The following is a 17316-nucleotide window of genomic DNA, read 5'->3' as shown; positions in this document are numbered from 1 at the left end:
TTAAAGGGGTGTATGCAAGTCTCACGCTTAAGAGGGGACAGACAGGTGGGCTCTGGGAGTGACCGAAGTATGTAGGACCCAGCTAACCAGTGAAGGATAGATAGTCTTAGTGGCAGTTAGCTTTCTGCTCCAGGTCCCAGCATGAATAGTCCCTCGAGTGTCTTCAAACGAGTACACAGAGTATACACAGAGCATACAGAGACACACCAAACATCCCGAGTTCTTAAAAGTAACCAAACGAAGGAGGAATCTCACAAAGGGACTTGGCAGGGACGCGCCCCGCGGCAAGGGGTTATGGTCAAAGTGGCCTCAGGAGGCTGGGGGGTGCGGGGGCTGCTAGAGGCGAAGGTCTGAGATCTTCAGGTTCCACAAGCGGACTATGCGACCTGTCCAGCCTGCGAGAAGTTACCCTCTAGGGTGTCAAAACACCTGTTGGACTCCAGAACCTCCGCTCCTCAGACCAGGGCGCCCAGTCGCTGGCTCGCCGCCTCCAGGTCTGCAGCGAGCAGAGGCGGTGCCAGAGGTGGGAGAGAGACGCCGCCAAGATTCAGTTGGGAGCTCAGTTCTTGGCCCCCAACCCCTTCGGTATTTTGGCCTTATTTCCCCCAACACATCTGTCCCCCACCTCCCTCAGTTGTCAGGCTAAATATTTTTACTTGACTTTGTGGGAGGGGCGCAGAGAACAGATAAGTCGGCACAAACCAATCGGTTTCTGGAAAGGGCGGGAGTTGGGTGAGGTCCCTGCGTTGCAGCCCCAGAAGCTGCGGCCGGCCGGCAGAGGTTGCAAGTCTGTGTATGCCCGGGAGGTCCGCGGAGACTCGGGGTGGGGTCCTGCGAGCCTCTGGACCCCCGCCGCCATCCCCCGGGCGCTCCTGGGGCTTTCGCTCCGTCTCCTATTGGGACCGTCTGGCCCCTGGACCTTCGAGTTCTGAATCCTGGGTCAATTTCTCCCTCTGGAGGCCTCTCTGAGGCTCTCCTGCTCCTGTTCCATCTCCCTCTGTTGCAGCCTCCGTCTCTGGCACAGGCTTTGTTTCCTCTGTCTCTCGCTGTCTCTACTTGGGATTTCTAATCCCTTTGCCCCTGTGCCCCACCCCCAACCCCGGAACCTGGGTCTGCAACTCATGAGACCCTTTCTCCCTGGAGGACACCTGGAGGACACTCGGGGCTGAGATGATGGCAGTGCCTGCTCTGTGGCACTGGAGAGTACACTTGCTTATGAGCCTGCTGTCCTTGGGATCTGGTCTGGACACACTAGAGGGTGAGTCCTCAGCAACGTCTTTCCAACCCCCACCTCCCTTCCGGAACACTTCTACTTAGTCTTTGTTTTGGGTTTTTTTCCGAGACAGAGTTATCTCTGTGTAGCCTTGGCCATCCTAAAACTCACTCTGTAGACCAGGCTGGCCTTTAAAGATCCACCTGCCTCTGCTGGGACTAAAGGCGTGCGCCACCCCCTCTGACTTCTACTTAGTATTTATTGGAACTAGAAGACGAGGATTAGCCCTCAAAAGGACTTTTCACCAGGAAAAAAAAAAAAGAAGAACTGTTATATGAAAAGTTTTTCCCCCCTCTCAGCTCGCTAAGAGTTAAGGAGTTAGAAACGGAATGAACAGATGTTCTACAAGCCATTGCTGTTTGTGAAACCATGATCCTAGTAAAGTCTAAATTTGAACCAAAACGAGACTGAGAGAATTAGAGGTCTTTTCTAGGGCCACTGAATGATAAGGGGTAGGCTGGGACCAACAGCTGAACACCAGGCATTATTAAGCAACTTGATACATTATGTCGATAGGCAGTTCAGAGACTGGAGAGGCAGCCCTGGAGCAGGTCCTGAGCTCTAGCACCCCAGGCATTTTAGTCCATGCCCCCCACCCTAGGGATTTACCCACTATGAGCAGAAGGGCTGCCTCTCCTGTGTGACTCAGTGATGTTCCCCTGATACACATTTCCCACCAAGGGCATCAGGAAGTGTGAGGGGGACTATGCAGACCAAACTGCCCTCAGAGGATTTCCAGGGGCTTCATGGGAAATGGAAGCAGCCGAACAGGAAAGATTAAGTGTACCCCTCCCTCATCTACTCTGCCTTTGTCCTCCACACAGAGGTTGCTTAGGAATTCAGCACTCTGGAAGTATGAAGGGTCTCAGGAATCTCTTCTAAGTGGGGGCTTCCAAGATCAAGGCAGGGGCTCCCTTTCCTGTACATGGGCTGGGGAAGGTGCCTTCTGAAAGGGGCCAATTGCAGAAGATTTGCAATGCATCATGATCTGCCTGAGCACCCTACCCCTGCCCCTCTGTGCCAGGACACTGCCACTGATGCCAGGCAAGAGCACGGTTTGCAAAACAAAGCATGCAATCCCTGGGACTTGGTGTTTGGTCAAGGAGCACAGCTGTTGTTTCCCAGTGAAGCTTTACCTGGAGCCAGCCCCAAGGAAAGGCAGAGGTTAATCTGCAGAGCTCTTGGATTTGTTTTTCCAATGTCTCGCATTAGGGGAGCTCTGGAGAGGCTTAGGCATGATGGGAAGTGGGCACCTGAGGGAACCCCCCCACCTGCCTCAAAGAGCCTAATTGGCTTTCAAGGAGGGAACAGAAGTGTTTTTCCTTCTCATCTTTTTTGTGTATGTACCTGCCTTGCCTAGTGTGTGCACAAGCATGAGGGCGTGTGCGCACGCACACGTCCAACAGCTGGCCAATCAAGCAGAGACCTCAGAGAGAAGGGACAGGGAGCGAGGCTTTCCTGTCCCCCAACCTATCCCAATCATCCTTGACAAGCCCTGAGCCAGGGACAGGGCTGGCCTGTATAGGAGAATGTGGGGTGTGGTACCATTTCTAGAGGTCCAGATGAGGAGAGAGGAAACATGCCTGGGTGTCAAACTGAAGCATTCAGACTTGTGTCTTCTATGAAGACCTGCAAGCTCTCCTTAGGAGCAAGTAGGGGCAAGCATCCAGCCCCTATAGGGAAATTAGCCTGAAGGCCTTGAGAACAGAAAGGCAAAAATGGACTGGGTCCCAAAGAAAAGGGTAGATTTGGGATCCAGATGCTCATGACCCATAGGCCCCGAGGAACCAGAGGTTCCAGCCCTGAACTGGGACCATGGGGTGTGCAAACATGACTTAGAACCGCCAGAACTTTGAAGAGAAGGATGGATATGTTGGATGGATATGTCCGTGTTGGAAAGCACCACAGGTATTCCTGCTGAACTCAGGGTAATTTCTCCTAAAGGGAAAGTAATTTCTCCTAAAGGGCCAGGGCACTATGGAAAGGACGCCAGGCCCCAGGATTGCAGGCCAAAGACCTAAGGAGCCTTTCTGGGTCTGAGGCTGGAGAGGTGACTGGGGACTAGCTTGTCTACACCCCAGAATGTTGGGCTGAGGAAGTGAATGAGGACCATGGGTAAGGAGGACCATGGAATGTCCCTTCAAAAGCAGTAAAGATTTAGGTCCCAGGGGGCTGGATCCCTGAGCATAGGGACAGAAGCTCAGTGCTCAGCACTCGCTTCCTCGGTCCTCACTTCTTCCCTGGCATGGTGTGCATTCATTTTCTGAGACATCCACTGAGCACCAATCTCACCTCAGGCACTACAGGTGAACTAGGATATAACAACGAGTTAAACAAAAATCCCTGCCCTCGTGAGGCTTGCAATAAGCAAAAGAAATAAGCAAATCCCATGTACATTAGTTGAGAGTCACAGGGAAATCGGGTGTGGTACACAGACTCAAGAAACTGAGGCAAAAAGACATAGTTCCAGGCTACCAGAACTACACAGTAAGATCCTATCTCCAAACACCATGGGCTGGTGATGTGGCCCAACGGGCACTGACCACATGAAAAGAGCAGGGAAAGATGGGTTTAAGCAAGATAGTGGGAGAAGTCTTCATTGAGGTGATTTTAGGAGGCGAGGAAGCCATGTAAGGGGACATTTCCTATTTATAGGAATAAAAAGCACAAAGACCCTAAGCCAGGAGTCTGACTGGCTTTTTGGGAGGGGGCAGCTCTTCGTGAGAGCACAGCTTGGTACCCTCTGCTCTGCGTCCTCTGACCAGTGTGCTGCCCCGCCACCAGAGCTGCTGGGACAGGGCTCTTGATCTGCACTGTACTCATGCACCTGCCCAATGTGCCTACAGTGTGCCCCAGCCTGGATATCCGCTCCGAGGTGACAGAGCTTCGCCGGCTAGAGAACTGCAGCGTGGTAGAGGGCCACCTACAGATCCTTCTCATGTTTGCTGCCACTGGAGAGGACTTCCGAGGCCTCAGCTTCCCACGCCTTACCCAGGTCACAGACTACCTGCTGCTGTTCAGAGTCTATGGCCTGGAGAGCCTTCGAGATCTCTTCCCCAACCTTGCTGTGATCCGAGGTGCACGCCTCTTCCTGGGCTATGCCCTCATCATCTTTGAGATGCCCCACCTACGGGATGTCGGGCTGCCATCACTTGGGGCCGTGCTGCGTGGGGCTGTGCGTGTGGAGAAGAACCAGGAACTCTGCCACCTCTCCACCATCGACTGGGGCCTGTTGCAGCCTGTGCCTGGCGCCAACCACATTGTAGGGAACAAGCTGGGCGAAGAGTGTGCTGATGTGTGCCCTGGTGTGCTGGGTGCTGCTGGTGAGCCCTGTGCAAGAACCACCTTCAGTGGGCACACTGACTACAGGTGCTGGACCTCCAGCCACTGTCAGAGAGGTGGGCACTTGCACAGAACATGGCTGTAGCCACAGGGAGGCAAGGCTGTCCCACCTTTTGTCATTGTTTGGTTTTTGAGCCAACATATAATATAGCCCAGGCTAGCCTGAAACTTGACACGTGGCTGAGGTTGGCCTTAAACACCTAATTCTTCTGTCTCTGTCTCCTAAGTGCTGGGATTACATGTATATGCCTGGCTTGCTGCCATTGTTTTTAAATTATTGCCCTTCCTATGGGACAGGTACCCTCCTTATCCCATTTTATAGGGAAGGAAACTGAAACTCAGAGAAATTAAATAATTGACATGGCATTAGCCAGGCACAGAGTAGGTAAGGAGGGGTTGGGGAAGAGGGTAGACACAAGTGGACAGAAGTCAGCCCGAGAAACTGTCTTCTGAAGCAGTTGCCAAGGATGCAGCCAGGCGGCCTGGGTTGACCTCTGCTCACTAGCCAGGCTCACCCAGCATCTCTGCCTCTGTCTCCTCTGAGTGGTGACAGGGAGTGGGTAGGAGCCTGCACAGCATCAGAACAGAGCCAGGACCATAATATCAGTTCTGTGCTCCCAGGGAAAGTGGTCTCGGTCCATGTTATCAAGGGGTGAACTGGTAGCAGTGAGGCTGAGAGATGAGATATTGAGGACAGAAAGGAAGGGGAGGGATGGAAAGACTTGGGTAGACAAGGAAGCAGGAAGTACACTCGTGGGGGCAGAAGGAATGTGATGGACAAAGTGGAGAGCTAAGTAAGACCTTCCAGAGGCGAGGAGCAGACCTGGGCTCCTCTAGCCCAAGGTTTGTCCCCTCACCTCTAGCCTCAACTCAGAGCAGGTGAATAACCAGATCCCTGCTGTATCAGCAGTGGGCTGTCTCCCTGTTGGCTGTAAACACAGCTGCTACATGTCCTCTCAATTTGTGTACCATGTCAACAGGCCCTGGCTGGACCCACCTTGCCCTGGCCTAGCTGATCAGGAGTGGCCAGCTGGTTCCCCTTGGCACCATACCAAGTCACCACAGGACAGCCTAGACAGGACAGCAGGCTGCAGAGCAGCAACCCTGATGGACAAGGTCATGGCTCCATCCTGAGTTCCGAGACCCTCTTTTTTCTTTTTTTCTGAGAGAAGGTCTGTCTATGTAGACTGGACTGGAACTCACTTTGTAGACCAGGCTAGCCTCACACTCACAGAGATCCACCAGTTTCTGCCCCCCAAGTGCTGGGATTGTAATACAGGCCAACTTAAGTTCTGAAACTGTCGAGGTGGAGCACAGACAGAGGCCCCATGCTTGCCTTCAGGCATCCATGATGCAGGAAACAAAGTCAGGAGTGTAACCTGAATCAGAGTTCATGGTCCTGAGAAGGTCACTTCCAGATGGGGTGGGCCAGGGTTGGGAAGGGGCATCACTGAGGGGTTGCCGAGGGGTGGGTAAGGTCTAATAGCCCTCTGCCCGCAGTGTGTCCCTGCCCCCATGGGCTGGCCTGCACACCACGAGGTGAGTGCTGCCACAGTGAATGTCTGGGGGGCTGCAGCCAGCCTGAAGACTCTCGTGCCTGTGTAGCCTGCCGCCACCTCTACTTCCAAGGAGCCTGCCTCCGAGCCTGCCCTCCAGGCACCTACCAATATGAGTCCTGGCGCTGTGTCACCGCTGAGGTCTGCGCTCATCTGCGTGAGGTACCTGGCCGCACCGCCGCCTTTGGCATCTACCAGGGCAGCTGCCTAGCTCAATGCCCTCCAGGCTTCACCCGTAATGGCAGCAGGTGAGGGGGATACTCTTGGGGCTGTTGGGAGGTCTGAGCAGTTCCATTGGCCCAAGGCTTAGGCTATCTGCTTGTCCTGCCAGCATTTTCTGCCACAAGTGTGAGGGACTGTGCCCCAAGGAGTGCAAGGTTGGCACAAAGACCATCGACTCTGTCCAAGCCACACAGGACCTGGTGGGCTGCACCCATGTGGAGGGGAGCCTCATCCTCAACCTTCGCCAAGGCTGTCAGTACTCCTCCTGACCACACCCTCCCTCCTAAGGATAGGCTATGCATGGCTTCCCCTCATCCAGGGTCCTATCCCTCTGTCCCTCCAGCTCCCTGCCCTGTGGACCCATCACCTTCCCTGACCCAGCTCCAGTCCTATCTTCCTCATCCCCAGACAACCTGGAACCAGAGCTTCAACGCAACCTGGGGCTGGTGGAGACCATCACCGGCTTCCTCAAAATCAAGCACTCTTTTGCACTCGTGTCCCTGGGCTTTTTCAAGAACCTCAAACTAATCCGGGGAGATTCCATGGTGGATGGGTAAGGGGTCAGAAATCACGTTGACCAACCCCCTTTTCCTCAGCATTCTTGGAACAATGATGAAGAAAATAGATTCTGGAATTAGTTTGCTGGTTACTGGCTGTGTGCATTTGGAAGTTACTTAACTTCTCTGGTCCTCGGGTTTTCCATCCCTAAAATGAAGCTTGTGCTCTAGAATTATGATTGTCACTTATGCTGCTGTGTATCAAGTGCTTTAAACAGTGACTAGAACACAGTACATGAAACACTAGTTTTATGCTGTTCCCTCACGATGGGCTGTGATCGCAGCACCCGATCAGTTCTGTTGCCAAGTGAACCAGGCTGGGTGTGAAACCATTCTTACCACCTAGCAACCACACCCTGCTCACGAAGTGAGCCAGTATTTTTCAAAATAAAAATTGTCATCAGTGAAGTGGTTCCCTGTGGCTTTTTCTGTCTCCTGGCATATTATTATGTGCCCCTAGGGGCGCCCATAGCCAAGCTGGCCAGGCTTAGCTTCTGTGTCCCCACAGCCAGTGCTGTTAAAGTGAGATGAAGGATGGAGGAGACAAACTGCTGCCCCAGCTTCACCGGCGAGGTGGGCAGAGGGAGGGTGGGTGAATTTCAGGACATCAGGGGGTGCCCCTGAATTCCCTTGTGGATGGGAATGGACTGCAGATTATACCTATGCCCAGTGCAGCCTCTGCAGGGGAACCCGTGAGCCAGCCCCTCTCCTGCCCCAGCCCCTGCCACCTTGCATAGCATGGCACCCACCTTTCTCTAGGAACTACACTCTCTACGTGTTGGACAACCAGAACCTGCAACAGTTGGGGTCCTGGGTGGCCGCGGGACTCACCATTCCTGTGGGCAAAATGTACTTCGCCTTCAATCCACGCCTCTGCTTGGAGCACATATACCAACTGGAGGATGTGACCGGGACCAGAGGACGGCAGAGCAAAGCTGAGACTGATGCCAGGCAAGAGCACGGTTTGCAAAACAAAGCATGCAATCCCTGGGACTTGGTGTTTGGTCAAGGAGCACAGCTGTTGTTTCCCAGTGAAGCTTTACCTGGAGCCAGCCCCAAGGAAAGGCAGAGGTTAATCTGCAGAGCTCTTGGATTTGTTTTTCCAATGTCTCGCATTAGGGGAGCTCTGGAGAGGCTTAGGCATGATGGGAAGTGGGCACCTGAGGGAACCCCCCCACCTGCCTCAAAGAGCCTAATTGGCTTTCACACACACACACACACACACACACACACACTCACACACACACACACGCTGAAACACTGAAAGGGTCACCCAAGGGAGTGAGCAGCGGTGGGGCCAGTGTCCGCATGAGCATTTTGCCCTACCCAGGCCAGACTCGCACTCTGCGCTTTGTGTTCAACCTGACTGAGGCCGACCGCATCCTGCTGCGCTGGGAGCGCTATGAGCCACTGGAGGCCCGGGACCTGCTCAGTTTCATCGTCTATTACAAGGAGTCGTGAGTAGAGAGAGTGGTGTCAGACGGAGCGCCCTCATTTATTCGTTTGTTTGTTTTTATTTATTTTCCCTTGAGACAGGGTCTCACTATGTAAACTAGCTTCCAACTCTCTAAGATTCCCCTGCCTGTATGCCAGCCTCCAAGAATGCTGGTATTCCAGGCATGCGTGCTACGCAGAACCCAGTTGAGTTACGGAGAGCCTGAAAGCTAGACCCCCAAGTCACATCCAGCCTGAATCTGTCTCACCTCCATGCCTCAGTTTCCCCTCGGCAAGTGAAATTAAGAGGACAGCAGGGTTTCTGAGAGCCCAGGAGATCGTTCTGCTAGGAAAGCTTGGCTAATTAAGCTTCAATTCACTGTGCTAACGTTCTCTGCTGACCACATGCTCTTGCCCCGGCAGCGGTCTGGGAAATACCCACTAATCTGGCCACTTTTATGAGCATTTTTACCAACATTTCATTAAAGTTCAAAGAGGGAGAAGAGAAGGAACTTTCCCCCTCCCCCTTCCCACCTCCCCTCCCCCTCTCTTCCGTGTTTTCTTCCTTCCTTCTCCCCCCCACCAAATAAGACAGTGTCTCATGATGTAGCCATGGCTGTCCCTGAACTTTCTGTAGAACAGACTGTCCTCAAACTCACAGAGATCCGCCTGCCTCTGCCTCCAAGTGTTGGAATTAAAGGTGTGCACCACCACTGGCCAGCCCTTTCTTTTTCTTAACAGGGTCTTATATATCCTGGCTGGTCAAACTCTTTGAACTTATCCTCCTGCTTTCAACCCCCAAGCGATAGGATTTGTGAAGTGCATACCATACCCTGCTTATGTGGTACTGAGGGTCAAAGGGTGTTGTGCTACACTCCAGCCAGGAACGGGCCATTTCTTTGGAGACAGTGGACTGACTTTAGCAAGAGAGGTACCACAAGGAGGACTTCTCCTAAATCAAGTCTAAGAGTCAACGACAAGTATCCCAGCCAAGCCTTTGGCAGAATTCTATGAACAGCATGAAGGAGGCTAAGACAATAGAACCCTAAATTCAAGGCCTGCATAGTCCACCTAGTAAGAGCCTGTCTCAAAACAAAAACTAGAAGGACTGGGTGTGGAGCTCAGTGGTGGGATGCTTGCCTAGCATGAGAGGCCCTGGTTCCATCCCCAGAACCAGGGCAAGAGTGAGAACAAGATCAAGAGATTCTCTTAGAAGAGAGAAATGGATTGTTGATGGTCAGAAGTGGGGAGTGAGAAGTGCTTTCCTTGAGAGACAGGGTCTGCACAGACCAATGATGGAGGTGCTTCCTGCACACTGGAACTGAGAGGTCTAACTGGAAACATGCAGGGAGCCCACAGAAGCAGGGCGCTCAACTGGCCCAGGCTCTCCTGGGTCTCAATGGCACGAGAATGTCTAATATGGGGAAATGAAGTGTGTGTTAAATATTGATTCCTGGGCTTCACCCTGGTTGCCTGAGTTGGTTAAAGTCAGGCAAGGCCTGTGAACCTGCATGTCTTTCTTTTCTTAAAGATTTATTTATACAGTGCTCTGCCTGCGTGTATTCCTACATGCCAGAAGAGGGCACTAGATCTCATTGTAGATGGTTGTGAACCACCATGTGGTTGCTGGGAATTGAACTCAAGACCTCTGCTCTTAACCTTTGGGCCATCTCTTCAGCCCTGAACCTGCATTTCTAATAAGCTCCTAACTGTTGAGGCTGATGGCTCATGGGACACACTTCAGGAAGTTTGAAGCTAGCCTGGTCTACATAGGAAGTTGTATAGGCATTTCTAGAAACACAAACACATGCAGAGCTGTGTCTGTAGTCTTGGAGGTTCATAGACTTCAATAGTCCATTCAGGGACCTTGGCTAAGATGCTCTGCTCATTGGGAGTGGTGGTGCAGACCTATAATCACAGCAAACATTCAGGAGGCCAAAGTAGGAGGGCAGATTCAAGACTAGACTGGGCTACTTGGAAATATACATTAAAACAGAACAAACAAAACAAAAGTAGATTGTTCTGCCCTCAGCAAAAGAGTGCTCTCCTGGTCCTGGCTCCCCATAACCTCACTGGAAATGAGAGTGATCTGATTGTTTGCCCATACCCAATTTCTAGAGGGGTTTTTGTTTGTTTTTTTTTGGTTGGTTGGTTGGTTTAGTTTGGTTTGGTTTCTTGAGATAGGGTTCTCTGTGTAACAGCCTTAGCTGTCCTGGCACTCACTCAGTAGACCAGGCTGGCCTTGAACTCACAGAGACCTGCCTGCCTCTGCCTCCCAAGTACTAGGATTAAAGCCAGGCTTAGGTTTTGTTTTAATACAGTTCAAACCTTTTTTTCTATCCTCATTAGGCCAAAAGCTCAATAATCCCTCGTAAGGATGAGGGGTATTCCATTACAGTTTGTGATGTGTGGAAGGATCATAAGCCCCACAGGGTGGGTGGGGTTAACATCTGTGCTCACATGCATACTGGGGAAATGGCTATGACAGTCCTGCATAGTGGTGGGGGATGCTAGAGCTCAGAGATGGGCCTGAGTCATCCCCCAGCACTGGGGGTGGGGTATCCAGCCCATTCCAGAACGCCACAGAGCATGTGGGTCCAGATGCATGTGGAACCCAGAGCTGGAACCTGTTGGATGTGGAACTACCCCTCAGCCGTACCCAAGAGCCAGGGGTGACCCTAGCCCCCCTTAAGCCCTGGACACAGTATGCCGTGTTTGTGCGGGCCATCACACTGACCACCGCTGAGGACAGCCCCCATCAAGGAGCCCAGAGCCCCATTGTCTACCTCCGAACATTGCCTGCAGGTGAGCTGAGGGCTCCAGAATGAGATGCCTGACCCTGGTAAAGAAGATGGAGGCACACAGACACAGAGAGGCTGGGGCACCCTAAAGGACAGGAAGTCAGGTTCCTCGCACTACGAAGAATTGGGGCATTTTCTGAGCCTTGGGGAAGTCTGGGGTTGGACTTGTGTTAGCTGAGTAAACTCGAAATCCTGAATCCTGTGCTTCTGTACAACAATATTGCCTCCCCAGGGCTGGGGCCACGGCTCAGCTGGGAGAGTGCTTGCCTCCCGTGAATGAAGCCCCCAGTTTCACCCACCCTGTCCTCTGGAACAGAGAAAGGACAGAATGATTTTTAGGGAAGGAGGGCTGAAAGTCATAGATCCCTCTGAAAAAGGAAGGTGGATCCAGAGAGAGGGGCTCACCATCACACAGTGTTTGGAAGGGGCCCCACCCCTGAGTGTCACCCTCTTCACAATCACAGCACCCACAGTGCCCCAAGACGTCATCTCGACGTCCAACTCCTCTTCACACCTTCTGGTGCGCTGGAAGCCGCCGGTCCAGCGCAATGGAAACGTCACCTACTACCTAGTTCTGTGGCAGCGGCTAGCAGAGGACGGCGACCTCTACATCAATGACTACTGCCACCGCGGTTCGCTGGGGGTACCTCAGGCCCGGGGTACTCAGTAGTGGCAGGTGGACAACTGTCCTGACTTCTCTCTTCTGCACCGCGGCCACAGGTCTGCGGCTGCCCACCAGCAGCCATGACACACGCTTCGACCGTGAAGACCCGGCGCTGGAGGCTGAACCTGAGCAAGGCTGCTGTCCTTGCCAACACTCACCTCCTGGTCAGGCCCTGCCTACACTGGAGACGCAAGAGGTCACGTTCCAGAAAAAGTTTGAAAACTTCCTACACCATGCCATCACCATCCCGAAGTGCGACCTGGTTGGGAGGGAGGGCCTGAGGGGCGGTACTTGGAGAGGGTGGGACTTTGTGGGAGTGGCCTATTATGGTGTGGGCCTGGCCTTGATGTGGGTGGATTTGGAGGCGGGGCGCACAGGAACTAAGAGGGTCCCCTGGTTTCCCCAGGTCCCCATGGAAAGTGACATCCATCAACAAGCGCCCCCAAAGGTGAGCTGGGACGGGAGCGGGGGTCGCCAGATGGGCCTCTGGGAACAGGCCTTATGGCTCTGACCCATCCCGTTTCCAGGGACTCTGAGAGGCACCGCCGGGAAGCTGGGCCTCTCAGACAAGAGAACAACAGCTCGGATTTTGAGATTCAAGAGGACAAGGTTCCCCGGGAGCGAGCGGTGCTGAGCGGCTTGCGGCACTTCACAGAATACAGGATTGACATCCATGCCTGCAACCACGCGGCACACACTGTAGGCTGCAGCGCGGCCACCTTCGTCTTTGCGCGCACCATGCCACATAGTAGGTGCCCCCTCACACCTTGTGCCCGGACTACTGACTCCAAGAACTGCCCAGGCAGTGCTCTGTGTAACCAGCAGGTTTGCCCTCCCACTAATCTCAGAGCCTCGCTCTGTTCACCTTTCCCAGTTCCCATGATTGTGGAACTTCTCCAAACTTCCCAGTTTGGCCCAGTTTAGCCTGGGCTTGAATGTGAACAAGAGGAATTGCTTGTGGCCTATTTGCCAGATGCCCTCTCCTGCAGGAGAGGCCGATGACATCCCAGGGAAGGTGGCCTGGAAGGCAGCTGGCAGAAGCAGTGTCGTCTTGCATTGGCTTGAGCCACCAGACCCCAATGGACTCATCCTCAAGTATGAAATCAAGTACCGCCGCCTGGGAGAGGTATGTACCAGGCACTCTATCCAGGTCTGGGTCTACACCTCCGCCCCCTTCCCAGCCTGCTGTCTGTACTGCCTGCAGGAGGCCACAGTGCTTTGTGTGTCCCGTCTTCGATATGCCAAAGTTGGTGGGGTCCAGCTGGCTCTGCTGCCCCCTGGAAACTACTCTGCTAGAGTCCGGGCCACCTCACTGGCTGGCAATGGCTCCTGGACGGATGGTGTTGCCTTCTACATCACTGGTCCAGGTAAAATAGACTTGCTTCCTACCATCAGCCCTGCGCATCACCACTCTCTGGTGTTGCCAGAGAAGCAGCTTCCACCCTGACCTGTCCATCCGTCCCCCCCTCCACCACCAGAGGAAGAGGATGCTGGGAGACTGCACATCCTCCTCTCTGTCACTCCTGTGGGGTTCATGCTGCTCATCATGCTTGCTGCCCTTGCGTTCTTCTACAGCAAGAAGAGGTAAGGACAAAACCCACATATTTTCATCCTCTTCTCCCCCTTAGCCATCTCACAGGGACAGCACAGTCAGAGGGTAATAGTTTAGACAACAGAGAGGACTTCCTTAAAGACAATAACTTTCCCCAGAAAGCATGGAGGAGACATACCTCTTAGCCAGGGTAACAATTCATTTTTGTTAGCCTGGAAATGTTCTGTCCCTTGGTGTGGACTCATGGGCACTGATGGTCACCATACCCTTAGCTCAAGCTGAGAAAAAAATGAAGTTGTTTTTTCTGTGAAAAGAGAAAGGCGGGAACCCTAGGATGTGCCTGTACAGATGCCATCAAGTCCCTCTGGGGCTGAGCACAAGAGGGCCCACTGAGAGAGGACCCCCCCCATACACTATCTGCCTATTCCCAGCCGATTTGATCCCAGAACTAAGACCCTGGGCAGCTTGGAAGTGCTTGGGACTCCCCAGAGGTCACCCTAATCAGAGCAAATGTGGTCCCCACAATCCTGGTGTGTTCATTTCCCCTCTTGATCTATTACCTCCCATTGCAGAAACAGCACCCTGTACACGTCTGTGAACCCAGAGTATTTCAGTGCTTCCCACGGTAAGTCCAGGGCCATGGGTGGCACGGCAAAGGGGGCACAAGCAGGAGAGCAGAGTTCCAGGGGCCTTCTTGGAGAAGGTGGCTTTGAGAATGGAGCACTTCAGGAGAGAATGGAAGCACTTCAGTGCTTCCAGGGCTGTGTTTCAAAAGGGGACCTTAAATGACTTTGTAGCCTTTGATGGTCTAGGTGATGGCTTGAAAGATGGCTCAGTGGGTAAAAGTGCTTGCTTTGCAAGCATGAGTACCCAAGTTTGTATTCAGCACCCACATAAAAAGCTGTGCATGCCTGTAACCCCTGCAGCATTGGTTGTAGAGACAGGCAAGGACATCCCAGAATATGCCCCACCCCAGCCTAGTCAAAGCATGGAGCTTCCAGTTCCAGGGGAGATCCTATGTCAACGCAATCACTCAGCAGGCATACCTGCACACCCATGCTCATCACACACAGGCAGACACATACACACAGAGAACAACTGCACTAATTTGAAAGTAACAGCTCACTGTTTTCTCTCCAGAGGAAGCCAACATAAAATTGGCACTGGTGCTTTTGATCTGCCTTGATGGAATCTGTAGTTACCTGGATGTTGAAGCATGTGTGATCCTTAGAAAAGTAGTTCTTTTCATATTAAAGTTGGATAATAGCTTTAAGAAAAATAGAAGAGTCAAGGCAGGTGAAGGCATTCTAGAGAGAGGCACTCTTGCCCTCTGACACATATCTCCTCTCAGTGTATGTCCCTGATGAGTGGGAGGTGCCTCGGGAACAGATAGCCATCATCCGGGAGCTGGGCCAAGGCTCTTTTGGGATGGTCTATGAGGGACTGGCACAAGGACTTGAGGCTGGAGAGGAGTCTACACCTGTAGCCCTGAAGACAGTTAATGAGCTGGCCAGTGCACGAGAACGAATTGAATTCCTCAAGGAAGCTTCTGTCATGAAGGCATTCAAGTGTCACCATGTGGTAAGGCCATAGCTAGGGTAAAGGTTATTTGTAGGAGGGAAAGGGTCTGAAATGAGGCCAGGGTATTATCAAGGTCAGAGTTAAGACTGTAGTTAAAATTCTAATAGGAACAGAGTCATGTCTAGAGCTGAGATCAGTCAAGGTTGGGGTATGGTATTGGGTGTCTAGAGAGTTATTAAGGGTCTTGATTGGAATCAAGATCAGAGCTGGGCCAAGTTCATGATTGTGATCATAATCAGATATGATCAGGGTTAAGAATTAAGGCCAGGGTAACTGTTGGGTCAGGATTAGGATTGCAGTCGTGGCAGGGGTGAGGTTAGGCTAGGCATCTGAGTCAGGTTATAATCACAGAAGGTCAAGGCTACATGGATCAAAGAGAGATCTACAACAAAGACCTTTGTCATCCCAGGTTCGTCTCCTGGGTGTTGTGTCTCAGGGCCAGCCAACTTTAGTCATCATGGAATTAATGACCCGTGGGGACCTCAAGAGCCATCTCCGATCTCTGAGACCTGAGGCAGAGGTTGGAACAAGGGAGATCCTGAGCCATTTGAAGCCGAGGAAATGAGAAGTTGGGCATGGTGTGGGTGAGGTGCAGTCCTTCACCAGGCCCTCTCTTGCCTGTAGAACAACCCTGGCCTTCCACAGCCAGCACTCAGTGACATGATACAGATGGCTGGCGAGATTGCAGATGGCATGGCCTACCTTGCTGCCAACAAGTTTGTGCACCGGGACCTGGCAGCCCGCAACTGCATGGTGTCCCAGGATTTCACCGTCAAAATTGGTGGTACAGTGGGTACCAGGTGGATGAGGGAAGCCTGAAGGTAGAGAGTCTCCCCCTAAGTTAGCCCTAGGAGACCAGGACTGGCTCACAGGCTTGACAGTCAAGTCCCACAGCCCCCAATCTCAGTCTCCATGTCCAAGAGCAGAGATGACCTCCAGGATCCTTGATTACAGGATGCTTAGAGACTGGAGGTAGAGGTTTGGGGATTGACTTCCAGGGGAACTGGTGCTGACTCCCATGCCACTAAACTCTTACTTTTCAGACTTTGGGATGACTCGGGATGTGTACGAGACAGACTACTACCGAAAGGGTGGAAAGGGACTACTGCCCGTGCGCTGGATGGCTCCTGAGTCCCTCAAAGATGGAATCTTCACCACTCAGTCAGATGTCTGGTAGGATCTGGCAGGAGCAGAGGGCTCCAGGGATGTGCGGGTGGCATCTGGGAAGGACCTGGGACACTTCTCACCGGGGGTGCTGAGCAGTCAGAGGGGTGCTGGATTCAGGCTGTCCCTCGTGTCCTCCAGGTCCTTCGGTGTGGTGCTCTGGGAGATTGTGACCTTGGCTGAACAGCCATACCAGGGTCTATCAAATGAACAGGTGCTCAAATTCGTCATGGATGGTGGAGCACTGGAGGAACTGGAGGACTGTCCACTTCAGCTGTGAGTTGTCCCTGCTCTGCTGCCCTTCCCTTCCTCTCTGCTCTGCGCTCACCACCCTTGATTCCAACCCAACTCCTCCAAGGCTTCTAAGTCATGGACTCTCAGTTCTTTTGTTTGTTTGTTTTTGATTTTGTATTTTTGGTAGACCAGGCTGGCCTCAAACTCACAGAGATCCTCTTCCCTCTGCCTCCTGAGTGTTTTGGATTAAAGGCGTACACCACCACCGCCAAGCTACTACAGCTCTTAACTCACCTACATTCCTCACTTATTCCCCTCCGGTCCCTCTCTTCCACCAACTGATACTCCTAGTGTGGGAGGCAGGGGTGCGTCTGGGCTCCCTCTAACCCACCTCACCCTCACCAGACAGGAGCTGATGAGACTCTGCTGGCAGCATAGCCCACGCCTGCGTCCGACTTTCGTCCACATCCTGGGCCGCATACAGGATGAGCTTCGGCCCTCTTTCCGACTCTGTTCCTTCTACCACAGCGCAGAGTGCCAGCGGGGACAGGCCTCCTCGCTGTCTACTGAGACAGAGCCTGATTCCCCCCCAGCCTCAAATGGAGCTCCAGACTACAGGCCCCCAAATGGGAACCCAGGACACTGAGGGTCACCCATTCTCCACCTGACCAGCCTCCCATGGGCAGAAAAGGCAGAACCCTATGGCCCTGTCCACCTCTCATCCTAAGTGTCCCTCAGGCAGGTCAAGAATTAGCCTGGCTTTAACAGAGAACAGGATCCAGAGAGGGGGGCATCTAAACAGACCCACAGAGCTAGCCTGTGGGAAAGCATGGGAGGAGTGTCCCGCACTCGGAGTGAGACACTGCCCAGACTGACGAAGCTAGTCCACTGAAGGCAGGGTCCAAAGACACACCCCCTCCATCTTTGGGTCATCAA

At 52.9% G+C, this 17316-nt stretch overlaps 1 protein-coding gene across 1 annotated transcript; it reads left to right on the top strand.

The window, feature by feature from the left end:
- The first annotated feature begins 1173 nt into the window (after nt 1-1173).
- Nucleotides 1174-17026, top strand: Insrr (insulin receptor related receptor). Its single transcript, XM_027393052.2, has 22 exons — nt 1174-1258; nt 4120-4671; nt 6116-6419; nt 6503-6645; nt 6802-6946; nt 7710-7930; nt 8281-8407; nt 10951-11189; nt 11650-11817; nt 11906-12101; nt 12256-12297; nt 12377-12597; nt 12839-12975; nt 13054-13216; nt 13328-13433; nt 13974-14026; nt 14753-14982; nt 15392-15502; nt 15607-15766; nt 16026-16155; nt 16288-16422; nt 16786-17026. Exons 1-22 carry the CDS (start codon nt 1174-1176, stop codon nt 17024-17026), a joined length of 3909 nt encoding a protein of 1302 aa, XP_027248853.2.
- The last annotated feature ends 290 nt before the right edge of the window (nt 17027-17316 follow it).

This window comes from Cricetulus griseus (assembly GCF_003668045.3).
Source record: "Cricetulus griseus strain 17A/GY chromosome 1 unlocalized genomic scaffold, alternate assembly CriGri-PICRH-1.0 chr1_0, whole genome shotgun sequence".
Taxonomy (NCBI): Eukaryota; Metazoa; Chordata; class Mammalia; order Rodentia; family Cricetidae; genus Cricetulus; species Cricetulus griseus.
The sequence above is the reverse complement of the archived record's forward strand: the minus strand, read 5'-3'. Positions and strand labels throughout refer to the sequence as shown.